General features: G+C 37.3%; 1 protein-coding gene across 1 annotated transcript in view; it reads right to left on the reverse strand.

The window, feature by feature from the left end:
- Positions 1-16306, reverse strand: part of DNAH12 (dynein axonemal heavy chain 12) — a 257576-nt gene that overhangs the window by 108446 nt on the left and 132824 nt on the right. The window contains exons 40-43 of the mRNA XM_055383181.2: positions 12637-12892; positions 10007-10306; positions 9319-9497; positions 7674-7866 (exon numbers count right to left, since the gene is read on the reverse strand). Of these exons, the coding sequence (XP_055239156.2) occupies positions 7674-7866; positions 9319-9497; positions 10007-10306; positions 12637-12892 (928 nt within the window). The remainder of the gene's footprint in view (positions 1-7673; positions 7867-9318; positions 9498-10006; positions 10307-12636; positions 12893-16306) is intronic.

Raw genomic sequence — 16306 nt, forward strand, 5'->3', positions numbered from 1 at the left:
TGTCCTTTTCCCATTAAAGCCATCTTCCAATATGAAGGCTGTTTTGTTCTTAGAAATAATTTTCTGTCATCAAAACTAGAGAGTCTAGTTTTTAAAGTAGTATTGTATCAAATCATGTCAGGTTTATAATTATTAATATTATATCAAAATAAATCTTAGGCTGGGTGCAGTGGCTCACCCCTATAATCTGAGCACTTTGAGAGGGTGAGGCAGGAGGATTACTTGAGCCCAGGAGTTTGAGAGCAGCCTGGACAACGTAAAGAGAGCCCGTCTCTAAAAAAAATAATAAAAAAAAAAATTAGCTGGGCATGGTGGTACATGTCTGTAGTCTCACAGACAGCTACTAGGGAGGTGAGGTGGGAGGATTGCTTGAGCCTGGAAGGTTGAGGCTGCAGTGAACTATGATCATGCCACTGTATTCCAGCTGGGGTGACAGAGTGAGACACCTCACTCTGTCTTATTTTAAATAAAAAATTTAAAAATTTTAATTTAGGCTGGGCGCAGTGGCTCAGGCCTGTAATCCCAGCAGTTTGGGAGACCGAGGCAGGTGGATCACCTGAGGTTGGGAGTTCGAGACCAGCCTGACCAACATGGAGGAAACCCTATCTCTACGAAAAATACAAAATAACCTGGGCATGGTGGCACATGCCTGTAATCCCAGCTACTTGGGAGGCTGAGGAGGAGAATCGCTTAAACCTGGGAGGCAGAGGTTGCAGTGAGCCAGGATTGCGCCATTGCCCTTTAGCCTAGGCATCGAAGGCAAGACTGCATCTCAAAAAAAAAAAAAAAAGAGAACCATAAAAATTTTAATTTAAAATAAAATTTACAATACAATATAAACAAACATATTTAACTTATTGTCATGAGCATCATCGTGATTTTTTTTGTTTTGTTTTTTGAGACAGAGTCTTGCTCTGTTGACTGGGCTGGAGTACAGTGGCATGATCTTGGCTCACTGCAACTTCTGCCTCCCAGGTTCTAGCGATTCTCCTGCCTCAGCCTCCCAAGTATCTGAGATTACAGGTGCATTCCACTACAAGTGATTATCCTGCCTCAGGCTCCTGAGTAGCTGTGATTACAGGTCTGTTCTACCACACTTGGCTAATTTTTGTATTTTTAGTAGAGACAGAGTTTCATCATGTTGGCCAGGCTGGTCTCAGACCTCTGACCTCAGGTGATCCGAGACCAACCTGGCCAGCATGGTGAAATCCCGTCTCTAGTAAAAATACAGGAAAAAAAGAATTAGCCAGGGATGGTGACGGGCACCTATAATTCCAGCTACTAGGGAGGTTGAAGCAGTAGAATCACTTGAACTCGGCAGGTGGAGGTTGCAGTGAGTGGAGATCGTGCCACTGCACTCCAGCCTGGGTGACATAGTGAGACTCCATCTCAAAAAAATAGATATTAATTATATGTCAGGAATATTATGAAAATCCTTACATACATTATATAATTTAACCACAATAATCTTTGAAATAGGTGGTATTACCCAAATTTTACAAATGAAAAATCTAGAAAGTGACCATCAGCAAGATAATGGGCTAGGAAGCTCTAGACCCTTGTTCTCCCCTGAAGACATGTATTAGCAATATACAGAACACAATTACCTTTGTGAGAACTTTAGAAACTAGTTAAGTAGCTGCAGCACCCAGAAAAGAGCATGAACAAGAGAAGGGACTGTTCCCCAAAGGGTAAGACAGTACCTCATATTTTTCTCACTCTAGCTCCTCCCCCAGCTGGGCATAGCGTGGGGAGATCTAGAGAATACCATCCAAATCATGGCTCCTTCCTCAGGACAGAAGAAATATAGTTGAACTTGAGCCCAGAATACTGGCTTGTGTGGGGGCTGTTTCACCTGCCTTCAGGTGCTAACAGGAACAATGGCCAATTTTGGACACCAGGTTGGAGGCCACTGAAACATAGGTGAGTTTCCTGGTGGGTTAGAGCAGCAGAAGCTGCAGTTCTACAGGCAGGCACCAGGGAGAGCAAGAGATCAAGGGCAGAGGAATACAACTGAATCAGCAACTGAAAGCTCCTGAGAAGAAACAGGAAATTAAGACAGTCAAAAGTACTCACACATGCAACAATAAAAGCACACATACAACCTCAAAGACACGTCCCCAGAACATGTCTGAAAGGTCCCAGAACCTCTAGCTAGGTTGAGTGGTGAAGATCTTCCCTGCATGAGGCCAGTCATAATGATTGGGAGGGGTGGCTGTATTTCAAATGGTCAGCTCTCAAAAAGATCACAAGGGATGCAAAGAATTAAGGAAACGTGGCCCAATCAAAGAAACAAAATAAAGCTCCAGAAACCAACCATAAGGAAATGCAGATCTATGAACTGACTAGCAAAAAATTTACAATAACTACCTTAAAGATGCTCAATGAGCTGAAAGGAACCCAGAGCTAAATCAAGAAAACAATGCATGAACAAAATGAGAATTAACAAAGATATAGAAACTATAAAACATAAATAGAAATTCTGGACCCGAAACATAAAACTGAACTAAAAAATTATCTAGAGGGGTTCAACATTAGACTTGATTGGGCAGCATCAAGAGTCAACCAACTTGAAAACAAGTCATTGGAAATCACCGGGTTAATGGAGCAAAAACAAAACAAAAACAATAAACGAAGGTGGAGCAAGCCTAAGGGATTTATGGTACACCATCAAGTGGACGAATATATGCATTATGGAAATCCCAGAATGAGAGAGAGAGGAAGACAGGACAGAGAGCTTTTTCAAGAAATAATGACTGAAAATTTCTCAAATCTCAGGAAAGAAGTGGATATAAAAATTCCATTTTATGGAAGATCAATGAATTCCAACTAGGATGAAGTCAAAGAAATCCACATTAAGAAACAATATAATCAAACTGTCAAAAGTCAGATACAAAGAGAAAATCCTGAAAGCAGCCAGAGAAAAGCAACTTGTCATCTACAAGGGAACTACCTTAAGATTAGCAGTGAATTTCTCAGCAGAAATTTTACAGACCAGAAGGAAGTAAGGTGACATATTCTAATTGCAGAAAGATAAAAACCTGTCAACCAAGGACAATGTATCTGGTACAGCTGCCTTACAAAAATGAAGATGAAATTAAAACCTTTCCAGATGAACAAACACCGAGGGAGTCCTTAGTACTGTATCTGCCTGACAAGATATGCTAAAGGGAATCCTTCAAGTTGAAACAAAAGAACCTAGAATGCAACATGAAGCCATACAAAAGTATAAAGTTCTCCAGTCAAAGTAAACATGTGGACAAATAGAGAATCCTGTATTATTGTAATTTTGGTGCATAAATCTACTTTTAATTCTAAAAAACAAAAACATGCCTTATAAATGTACGTTAATTAGTACCTAATATATAAAGATACAATTTGTGACATCGAGAACAAAAAATGGGGGAGGGGTGGAGCTATAAAGGAGTAACATTTCTGTATGCAACTGAAGTTAGGTTGTTAGCAGTTTAAAATAATTTGCTATAACTTTAGGTTGTTTTATGTAATAGTAATGGTTAACTACAAAGAAAACGTAGAATATAAACAAAACGAAATGAGAAGGGAATAAAGAATGCCCCTACAAATAAAAATCATCATAACATAAAAGGCGGCAATAAAAGAAGAAATGAGGAGAAAAAGAAGCTAAAAGACACACAGAAAACAAATATCAAAATGGCAATAATAAATCCTTCCCTATCAGTAATTACATTAAATTTAATGGATTAAATTCCTCAATCAAAAGACATAGAGTGGCCAAATGGATTAAAAAAAAGATCCATTAATATGCTGCCTACAAGAGATTCATTTTAGATCCAAGGAAATATGTAAGCTAAAGAATGGAAAAAGATATACCAACCAAATGGTAACTAAAAGAGAGCAGGGATAGCTATACTAATATCAGACAAAAATAGACTTTAAGTCAAAAACAACCACAAGAAAGGATATTACATAATGATAAAAGGGTCAATTTACCAGGAAGATATAACAATTACAGTTGACCACTGAACAACACAGGTTTGAACTATGTGAGTCCACTTATATGTAGATTTTCCTCTGCTTCTGCCACCCCTGAGACAGCAAGACCAACTCACTCCTCTTCTTCCTCAGCCTACCCAACATGAAGATCGTGAGGATGAAGACCTTTGTGATGATCCACTTCCACTTAATGAATAGTCAATATATGTTTCTTCCTTAGGATTTTTAAAGTAACATTTTCTTTTATCTGGCTTACTTTATTATCAGAATACAGTTTAATACATATAACATACAAAATACATGTTAATCAAATGTTTATGTTACCAGTAAGGCTTCTGGTCAACACTAGGCTATTAGTAGTTATGTTTTGGGGGAGTCAAAAGTTATATGTGGGCTAAGCACAGTGGCTCAAGCCTGTATTCCCAGCACTCTGGGAGGCCAAGGCAGGAGGATTGCTTGAGCTCGGGGGTTCAAGACCAGACTGGCCAAATGGCGAAACCCCATCTCTACAAAAAATACAAAAATTAGCTAAGCATGGTGGTGTGCACCTGTAATCCCAGCTAGTCAGGAGGCTGAGGCATGAGAATCGCTTGATCTCGGGAGGTGGAGGTTGCAGTGAGCTGATATTGTGCCACTGCACTCCAGCCTGGGGCAGAGCGAGACTCTATCTCAAAAAAAAAAAATTATATGTGAATTTTCATCTGTGTTGGGGGTTGGTATTGTTTAAGGGTCAACTGTATAAATATTTATGCACCAAACCACAGATCTCCTAAATATATGAAGCAAACTTTGGCAGAATTGAAAGAAGAATTGTACAGCAACACAATACAGTAGTCCCCCCTTATCCACGGGGGATACATTCCAAGACCCCCAGTGGATGCCTGAAACAACAGATAGTACTGAATCCTACATATGCTATTTTTTTCCATACATACCTATGATTAGTTTAATTAATAAATTAACAGCCAGACATTAACAACAAATAATAAAGAGAACAATTATTACAACATACTGTAATAAAAGTTATGTGAATGTGGTCCCTTTCACTCTCAAAATATCTTATTGTACTGTGCTTATCTATTTTTGGACCACAGTTGACTGTGGGTAACTAAAACTGCAATAAGAAAAGCCACATGTAAGGGGGGACTACCATAATAGTAAGAGACCTGAATACCCCACTTTCAATAATGGATAGAACACCTGACAGAAGATCAATAAGGAAATAGAGGACTTGAACATTGTAGACCAACTGATCTAACAGATATTTACCAAACACTCCATCCAGCAACAGCAAAACATATATTATTCTCAAGTGCACATGAAACATTCTCTAGGATAGACCACACTAGGCCACAAAACAAGTCTTAACAAATTTTAAAAGATTGAAATCATAGAAAGTATCTTTCCTGATCACAATGGAACAAAACTAGAAATCAATACCAGAAGGAAAAATTTAAAAATTCACAATATATGAAAATTAAACTGTTAATTTAATTGTTAAACAACCAGTAAGTCAAAGAAGAAATCACAAGGGAAATTAGAAAATATCTTGAGAAAATTAAAACAAAAACAAACAAACCAAAACTTGAGGGATGCAGCAAAAGTAGTGCTGAGAGGGAAGTTTGTAGCTGTAAATACATATATTGAAAAAGAAGAGGCCAGACGCGGTGGCTGACAGCTGTAATCCCTAGCAGTTGGGGAGGTTGAGGCAAGTGGATTGCCTGAGCTCAGGAATTCGAGACCAGCCTGGGCAACACGGTGAAACCCATCTCTACTAAAATACAAAAAAAAAAAAAAGAAAAAATTATCCGGGCATGGCAGTGTGCACCTGTAATCCCAGGTACTTGGGAGGCTGAGACAGGAGAATCACTTGAACCTGGGAGGCGAAGGTTGCAGTGAGCCGAGATTGCACCACTGCACTCCAGCCTGGGTGACAGAGCGATACTCCACCTCAAAAAAAAAAAAAAAAAAAAAAAAAAAAAAAAAAAAAAAAAGAAGAAGAAGAAAGACATAAAATCAACAACCTAACTAGACACCTCAAGGAACTAGAAAAAAGAAGAATAAACCAAACCCAAAGCTAGCAAGGAAGCTAGGAAGGAAATAATAAAGATTAGAGGGGAGATGAATGAAATAGAGAATAGAAGATCAATACAAAAAAAGAGAGAGAGAGAGAAGACTCAAATAACAAAAATCAGAAATGAAAATAGTAGCACACTCTGGTAGCACAACCAATGCCACAGAAATACAAAGAATTATAGGAGAATGATATGAACAATCGTATGCCAACAAATTGGATAACCTAGCAGATATGGATAAGTCCCTAGAAACTAAAGCACCGATCAATTTAGTAATATGCTAAAAATAACATAGCTAACAAATCATGCAAAGCAGGAACTAATACTGTGTCTAATTTCAAAGTCCATGTTCTTGCTACTATGAAGTATGCTGATTTCTAAATTTGTAGTTAATTTGGTAGACAATGCATCAAAAGTTTTCCTCTCAAGTGTAAGCAGAAAAAGAAACAATGTAATTATCCTTTCACGTCTATGTAGATAGATTTCTTTGGTATGAGCTCAGATTCTACCATTTCCGCCTAGAAGTAGCAAAGAAAAATCCATTTCTCTATGCTAACTTTTAGGTTGTAGAAATTGTTTGTGAAAGGTCAGTGAAAGTGAAAGAAGTCCAGCAATTTCTCCCTTCTTTTTTTTTCCACTTTGTATCATCTCTCTATTGGGGCTACAGACCCCTAGGCATATAAGGATGAAGCCCCAAGTATGCACTCCACTATCCTGTTGGTTACCGGGACAGCAATAAAGCTCTAAAGAAACTATTAAGGTTACTACTAAGACAACATTAATGCCATCAACATCATCATCAGGTTCATGGTTAAATCTGCTAGAAACCATTTATTTATCTGAAATAAGTCCTCTCTGAACTGGAATAAATATATAATCAGTGGCACAAGCCAGGTACAGAAAGATAAACATCACAGGTTCTCACTTATATGTAGGAGCCAAAAAAGTTGACCTCATGGAGGTAGAGAGTAGAAAGACACTTATCAGAGGCCAGAAAGGAGAGGCAGACAGGGGAGGATAAAGAGAAGCAGGTCAATGGGTACGAACATGCAGTTAGAAGAAGTTCCAGTGTTCAATAGTACAATAGCACAACTATATTTAACAATGTATTGCATATTTCAAGATAGAAGATTTGCAATGTTCCCAACACAAAAAGATCGATGTTCTACGTGATAGATATCCTAAATATGCTGACTCCATAGTTATTCATTTTATGCATGTATCAAAATATCACATGTACCTCATAAATATGCACAAATATTAGACATCAATTTTTTTTTTAAAGCAGCAGCCATGGTAATAGTGTAGTGGATAAGACTTGAGTTAGAAAGCCTTGCTCTGTTGTGTGTCACATGTCACTCAGCTTCGGTAAAACACAGAGACAACCCACCTGCTGCATTGCATTGCTGTGCTTATAGAATGAGATCATGTAGGTAAAAGCGGTAAAAGCTAGGTAAAGCACTCAGGACAGAACTCAACACACACAGTAGATGCTCTATGGACAGTATTAGCATCATCATCATCACTGGAGTTCAGTACACAGCTACACAGGCTGGTTCTCTCTTTACGAGTAAAAGAATGTACTGTTTTCATTTTAGATACTAGGCTTCTTCATAATTTTACCTTCATATCCTCTCTCCATTCATTCATACCATAGCTCTTAGAAATTTCTGGTTGGAAAATATGCATTTTTGCCATGGATGTAGCCAGACGAGTTAAAGATTGACGACCACTTCCTCCAAGACCAACAAGCAAAGCATTTCCACCAGATTGCTTTAGAACTCGACATATTCTTGATAAATGTTCCAAAACATACCTACCACAAAAGAAAAATTTTATTAATGCATTACAATATAAATGTAAATGTATAGTTACATGTAACTATTGTTTTACTTTCCTAGAAGAATGTGACTCTGCTGTCCCATATGTTACTATTCCAATTTTAAAGAGTTTACTATCAAAAAGTGTGATTTTTCAAAAGCAGTTACAACTGGATCATTTGATGTAGGGGAAAACTAATTAAAAGTTCAAATTCAGGAAATCTGATATACAAGTTATACAAATAAAATGAAATATTAACTGCTAATACTGGCAGTATATTATCACTTTTATTAAATATGCTTCTTCAGTCTCTTAAGATTTCTATGTGAGAAAAGATCATTACCTATAAAATAACAAATTCAGAAAAGGCACTTAGCTTCACTGGTAATTAGGTTAATTAAAATTAAAATGATAATGAGATACCATTTCACTCTCCTTAGACTAGAAAAACTTACAGTATCTGCCAGTCCTAAGCATCAGCAAAGGTGAAGAACAATGGAAGCTCTCAAAAATAATAATCACTTTAAAAGATGTTTTGGCAAAATTTAGTAAAGTTGAAGATGCTTATATACTATGACATGATAATCCCACTTATAGGAAAATAGCCTAGAGAAATTCTCACACATGTACCCAAGGAGACACGGATGTGAATTTTCAAAGCCTTTTTTATAATAGCAAAAACTAGAAGTCACCTAAAATTTGTCTCAGAAGAATGACTGCATTGTGGTACAATTATATAATAGAATGCAATATAGTGGTAAATATTCATTTTTCTGTGACTCTCACAATACAGAATAAACCAACTAGCAGAAGATTATATCCAGTATTATACCATTTATATGCAGTTTTAAAATATGCAAAATAAGACTACATATATATTTATGAATACACACATGTATAGTAAAAGTTCTAAGAAACAAAAGTTTCGGCCGGGCGTGGTGGCTCACATCTATAATCCCAGCACTTTGGGAGGCCAAGGCAGGCGGATCACTTGAGGTCAGGAGTTCGAGACCAGCCTGGCCAGTATGGTGAAACCCCATCTCTACTAAAAATACCGGCATGCCGGTGCATGCCTGTACTCCCAGCTACCTGGGAGGCTGAGGCAGGAGAATGGCTTGAACCCGGGAGGCGGAGGTTGCAGTGAGCTGAGATAGTGCCATTGCACTCCAACCTGGGCAACAAAGCAAGACTCAGTCTCAAAAAAAAGAAAAAGAAAAAAGAAACACAAGTTTCTTTTCACTACTACTCGTATGACACAGGATGCAGTGAGACAGGGTGACTATAACAGGGAATTTCAAATAAATTACTAATATTTTATGTTTTATGCTGGATAATGGGTACAAAGTCATTCACTGTATTTTTCTTTACACCTTTTGGTACATTTCAAGCATTTCATAATAACATTTTACAGATAGCAATTTCAAGCATCAACACCATATATAGGTACCTAAAAATGACAAGATTCATTCTTGTTTTGTGTGTTTGATTATACTCATCTAAGCACTGTTCCACAACATCACTAAAATGATGAATATTTGGAATTTCAATATAAACTCTATCATCTCCTTCAAGGTCAGGATTCATATAATCACCAAACATGAGATTTCTTAAGTCTTCTTCAGTTACCTATAGAAAGGAAATCAACAAATTTTAAAACTTAAAACATTTAAAAATAAATTTAAGAAAACAAAATTTTTGTTTCATCCATGTTATAAAGTAATTAAGTTTTTAAACATTAGGGTAGTAAATAATGCACTTATAAAATTAATACCTGAAATTATATCCTTAGGATATAAAAAGAAAAGTAAGATTTATATGTTTTGTTGTTGTTAGGCTAGAGAAGTCATTCTGGGCGACTCCCATTTATTGAGTAGTTACTAAGTGATGGTCATCATGTTAAGCACTTTATATCTATTATATCATTTATTCCCTATCACATAAGGTGTTATTCTTTAAATAACTTGTATGTTACATACTTTCCTATGAAGATAAATCTTCTCAAAACAAACACCTATTTACAAGGAATGCTAAAAGACTATGTTCATTAAGAAATGATTTTTAAAAATATAACTTAATTGTAATAATTCATATATGGTACTGCTTTAACTCAATATGTTCTTAATCGCCATACTCACTGGTGCATTTTGTTTCCTCAAATGTGAAAAGATACTGTCAAATGATTCTTTAAAATGGTCCTTTATAACAGTTTTAGTTAACTGGAACAGCCATCTTCGATCATCATCATTAATGAGGCGATCGTAAAACACTCGGAGAACCTCGTGCACAAACAGACGGATCATAGTGTGTTTGTTCGCCACGGCGTCTCTTTCAACGAGTAAACAGCCCCAGATGACGCGTGAAAAATCACGCAAGTTGAAAGTATAATGGGATTTTGTGGGAGTGGGTAAAAGATTTTCCACAGATTGTTTATATATCTGAATATGAAAAAAGCAACAAAGCAAAAATAAAATGCTTATAATCAGTAAAGTCATGTAACCAGTGGAATGTTATACAAAATATTTACTCTGTCAGATTATATGGGCTTGGGCTGGGCGCCGTGGCTCACATCTGTAATCGCAGCACTTTTGGAGGCTGAGGTGGCCAGATCACCTAAGGTCAGGAGTTCGAGACAAGCCTGGCCAACATGGCAAAACCCCATCTCTACTAAAAATACAAAAATTAGCCAGGTGTCATGGCACATGTCTGTAATCCCAGCTACGCAGGAGGCTGAGGCAGGAGAATGGCTTGAACCCGGGAGGTGGAGGTAGACATTGCAGAGAGCCAAGATCACGCCATTGCCCTCCAGCCTGGGCAATGAAGTGAGATTCTGCCTCAAAAAAAAAAAAAAAAAAAAAAAGAAAAAAAAGATTATGCTGGCTTGGAAAATTGCATAGTACTAAGCTTAGCATGGCATATATGTTTATTTTGGCTTATAGCACTCAACCAGGCATTATTAACTTGAGGGAACTTAATATCCGATTCCCTCCAAGCCCAGCCCATCCAAGTAGAAACCTGTCTCTACTTTTATTTCCCAGTTATTATGGTTACGCCATTTAAAGGTGAATAATCTGAGGTTAAATAGTGAAAAACAAAATCTTTCAGAGAAAGGGAAATCAGATAACTCATGCTGAATCATTCCAAATGAAGAGGAAGATGAAATAATTTTCTTGTTACTACAATCAACTTCAAAATAAATCAATTTGTTCTCTCTCTTCCCTTCTCTTATTCCCTCACCCCCCTTCTTCCTTATATCTAAATTGGCTATAAGGAAATGAAGTATATTTTTACTATGTACTGAATTCACCAAATGAAGTTTAACGTTCTCTTAAAGGAAGGTGAATTAAGCCTTTTATAATAGAGTCAAAAAAGGAAAACCAAAAAACTTTTTTTTTTTTTTTTTTTGAGATGGAGTCTCATTCTGTTGCCAGGCTGGAGTGCAGTGGTGAGGTTTTGGCTCACTGCAACCTCCACCTCCCGGATTCAAGTGATTCTCCTGCCTCAGCCTCCCGAGTAGCTGGGCCTACAGGTGCACACCACCAAGCCCAGCTAATTTTTGTATTTTTAGTAGAGACAGGGTTTCACCATGTTGGCCAGGATGGTCTCAATCTCTTGACTTTGTGATCCGCCCACCTTGGCCTCCCAAAGTGCTAGGATTACAGGCGTGAGTCACTGTGCCCAGCCAACGTTTTTTATTTGTATGTGTTCTGTGATTCATCTCCCTGCTCCAACCTCCACACATGGTAGGTCTATAATGCTTCAAAGACAGAAAAAAAAAAAAGCCGGGGGTAGGGAGGTGGCAGGGATGCTTTCTGTAACCCCTTCTACCTGACCAACACCTCTGTATTTTCCAGGACATGCCTGAAATAGAAATATTATGTTTTATAAATAGAAGCACTTTTCTGTATCAGAACAAATGTACTATCTCTTTGCTCGTAGTAGTTTCTTTACTTGAACAGCACACACTTTCCACTGAAACAAGGGGAGAATTTTAGAAGATAAGACTGATGTTCTTGGAAATGGATGGAAGGATTCTAGGGAGTTTTCTGCTTCCTGTTGCAGTGATCACAAAATGAAACTTGCTTTATGAAGCTTCTAGAAAGTGTAGTTTGGTAACATCATGACTGACATGCCTTTAAATATATTGTTTCTCATTTACCATTAGAGATGAGGCTGTCTCTAGTCTTTGAACAGAGGCAAATAACACACCCAAAATAAGTTAAAAACTGTTCTTTGCCCACATGGGGAGTCTTGTTGTCTGTTTCTACCCTTGTATTTCTCTTTTATAATTATTTTTTCATTGCTACTTATAAATTATGTGGTCTGACTAAAAGTAACGTATTCATAAGCTGCTTAAATTTCTTTAAGACAAGCATGCAAAATGGGAGGGAAGATAGAGAGAAGAAACGACAAGTACCAGAGTAGGAACCTAATAGAAAAATACCTGTGATGTGGCAGATACTAGTTTTAGATGTTTTCCTTATAACAACCTTGTGAAATAGGTGTTTTATTCCATTTTAGTCATTAAAAAAACAGCCTCTGGAATGTCAAATTACTTGCTCAAAATCATATAGCTAGGAAATAGCAGTCAAGGCTCAACCCAAGTTGGATTCCCTCATTTCAAATCCTGTGATCTTCCTATTCTCTGGTCTTCTAAACAGTTTCTCTGACACCAAAGACCAAAGCAGATAGCATCAAAAAAATAAAATAAGGGCCAAATGAGGGAAATATGTAATACTAAAACATTTACATTGCATTATTGACTGACCTCCATAGTCCCATTGACTATCTGGTTCCCAATTACAAAGTACTCTGGAGGAAATTCATGAGTTCTAAGGTAGAATGCTACAATAGATGAGAAGATTCGGACCATAGTTTCATCACTAAAAGAATTAATACTGCAGATGTTGAAATGTCGAATACAACGGGGAGTAACTGGATTTCTTCCACCACCTGGAGGGCCCATTGCAGCAATCAGCTCTATGTCCACCAGCGTGATTTTACTTGTGTCCTTAAGGTCGTACCTTAGAAAGCACACACAAAAAATTTAGATTATCTGTTATAAAGACAGTAAGATGGGATGAAATATAGATCTCCCAAGAAATTTAATCAGATTTTAGCTTCTCTAAAAGGAATAACTTCAGATAACACTTTGAGTAGGAGAGAAATTTTTTTTAAAGCAGAATTTGGTTTCTCCCCTCAGTGACTGATTCTGCCACCCAGATTTTGGGTATCTGGAATGACCCTTCCTCTTACTTTTCCCTCTCTTTCCTCCTACTCTTCCTTACAGTTTGACTCTCCATTTCTCCTTTCTTATTCCAAATCTAGAAGCATGGATGAGTGATCAATCCTATTTGTAGCTGTTTATAGATAAGGTGACCATATATCTCATTTTACCTAGGACAATTCTGGCTTGTGCTTGTTGTACCGAAGTAATTATTAATAACACTCCCCTTTTACTCCAGAAATGTCACAGTTTGAACACTAAGTTATATACTAAAACTGGTTATAGCAATGTCCTGATTTTTTCTCATCTCAAACTGTATCTTCAGAGTGGATAAAGATGTCTAAATAGGATCTATACATTTTGTTATAGAAAGGGACCCATTAGGGAAAAATGAAATTTCAAAGAAGTTTTAATCAGAAAGAAATAGGAAATGACACAATTTAGCTGGAACCACTCAGAGTAAAAGGTTGCTATTGTCAATAAGCCATCAAGTCTCTAATACTGAAGTTATTGCACACACACAGACATATACATACAGAGGCTGGGGTAGGAGTCTATCTAGCCAGTCCTTAGACTAAAAGCATGCTAGGAAGTATGAAAATATGGTTTTTGGTAACAACCCTAATAATCAACAATAGAAGACCAGCTAAGTAAATTACGGTGACATCCACATAATATTAAAGCCAATAAAATGAATGAGTAGACAAATATGCACTGATATGGCTATTTGAGATAAATATATAAGTGTAAAATAATTTACAAAATATTACATGTAATATGAGCCTATTTTTACACATGAAAATAGACTTATATAGAAAAAAATCACTGAGGAATAGTGATTACCTCCTGATAATCACTAACTCAGGAGAGTGACTATCTTCTGAGATAATCGCAGTGATTATCTCAACAATGGTTATCTCCTGAAAGCAGAATTCCTAGGGCCTATAGTAATAACAAAAATGCATCTGTAAAATATGACTTAGCTTTGAAATTCGTCTACCCTTGTCTTGAGATAAAAATCATGGCATACTGAGGAATAGAAAAGTACATTTAAGAGGAGGAAAGGAAGAATTATTAATCCTAATTAAAAGGTGCTATATCTTACATGTGAGAAACTAACCATATCACCATAAATTGGTGTGGGGAGAATGGAAGGGTTATCCATGAGATTGCTGTTGAATACAAGCCATCTCAAAGATATGGTAGGTAGTTCCAAGCAGCCACAGAAAACATACAGTTAAATACATGGTAGAAAAATAGGGTGCTGATTATGGTTACTTAGGTTGGGCACTACCCACAAATTCTTGACTTGGGGGAATGGTACTTTGAAGGATGTAACCTGTAAATTATTTTCAATAATTGAAACTAATAGTTGAAAAGTGCAGGCATACCCCATTTTATTTCACTTCATTTCATTAAGCTTTGCAGATACTGTGTTTTTTTACAATCTGAAAAAGTTTTTAGAAACCTGTGTTGAGCAGGTCTATAGGCACCATTTTTCCAACAGCATTTGCTTACTTCTGGTCTCTGTGTCACATTTTGGTAATACTTGCAATATTTCAAACTTTTCCATTTTTTTTTATATCTGGTATGGTGATCTGCGGTCTTTGATGTTACTATTGTAATTGTTTTGGAGCACCATGAATTGACCTACATAAGAAGAAAACCTTAACTGATAAATATTGTGTGTGTTCTGACTGTTCCACTGACTGGCTGTTCCCCATCTCTCTGCCTCTTCTCAGACCTTCCTATTCCTTGAGATAAACAGTATGGAAGTTAGGCCAATTAATAATCCTCCAGGCCGGGCGTGGTGGCTCATACCTGTAATCCCAGTGCTTTAGGGGGCCAAGGTGGTGGATCACTTGAGGTCAGGAGATCAAGACCAGCCTGGCCAACATGGCAAAACCGTCTCTACTAAAAATACAAAAATTAGCCGGGTGTGGTGGTGTGTACCTGTAGTCCCAGCTACTTGGGAGGCTAGGGCATAAGAATCACTTGAACCTGAGAGGCGGAGGTTGTAGTGAGCCAAGATCATGCCACTACACTCCAGCCTGAGTGACAGAGCAAGGCTTTGTCTCAAATAAAGGCAAAAAAAAAAAAAAAAAAACCCAAAAACGTCTCAGTAAACTAGGAATAAAGGTAACTTCCTCAACTTGGTAAGGAATATCTACAAAAACCCTACAGCTAACATCATACTTAATGGTGAGAATCTCCAAGCTTTCCCACTAACATCAGGAACAAGATAAAAATGTCCCCTCTCATGACTTCTTTTCAACATCATACTAAGGGCTAGCAATAAGATGAAAAAAAAGGTATACCGACTGGGAAGAAAGAAATGAAACTGTCCTTGTTTGCAGATAACATGATGATCTATAAAGAAAATCTGAAAGAACTACAAAAAACTCCCGAAACTAATAAGCGATTATAGCAAGCTTGTAAAGAGTTACCATGTAAAAGTCAATCACCTTTTTACATACCAGTAATAAACAAGTGGAATTTGAAATTAAAAGTACAACACCTGGGCCAGGCACAGTGGCTCATGCCTGTAATCCCAGCATTTTGGGAGGCCGAGGAAGGTGGATCACTTGAGGTCAGGAGTTCAAGACCAGCCTAGCCAACATGGTGAAAACCTGTCTCTACTAAAAACACAAAAATTAGTTGGGCATGGTGGCACATGCCTGTAATCCCAGCTACTTGGGAGGCTGAGGCAGGAGAATCTCTTGAACCCAGAGGCAGAGGTTGTAGTGAGCCGAGATCATGCCACTGCACTCCAGCCTGGGTGACAGAGCGAGACACTGTCTCAAAAAAAAAAAAAAAAAGAAAGAAAGAAAAGTACAACACCATTTACATTAGCACCCACCCCCAATGAAATACTTAGGGATATATCTAACAAAATATATAGAAGATCTATATGAGGAAAACTGTAAAACTCTGAAGAACTAAATCGAAGTACTAAGTAAAAAGAGGTATTCCATGTTCATGGATAGGAAAACAATATTATGAAGATGACAGTCCTTCCAAACTTGACATGTAGATTCAATGCAATCCCAATCTAAATCCCAGCAAGTTATTTTTTGGATATTGAGAAACTGATTCTGAAGTTGATATGGAGAGGCCAAAGGCCCAGATTAGTCAACACTATTGAAAGGGAAAAACAAAGTCAGAGGACTGACACACCCAACTTTAAGGCTTACTATAAAACTACAGTAGT

Source organism: Gorilla gorilla, chromosome 2 (assembly GCF_029281585.2).
Source record: "Gorilla gorilla gorilla isolate KB3781 chromosome 2, NHGRI_mGorGor1-v2.1_pri, whole genome shotgun sequence".
In the NCBI taxonomy this organism is placed as follows: domain Eukaryota; kingdom Metazoa; phylum Chordata; class Mammalia; order Primates; family Hominidae; genus Gorilla; species Gorilla gorilla.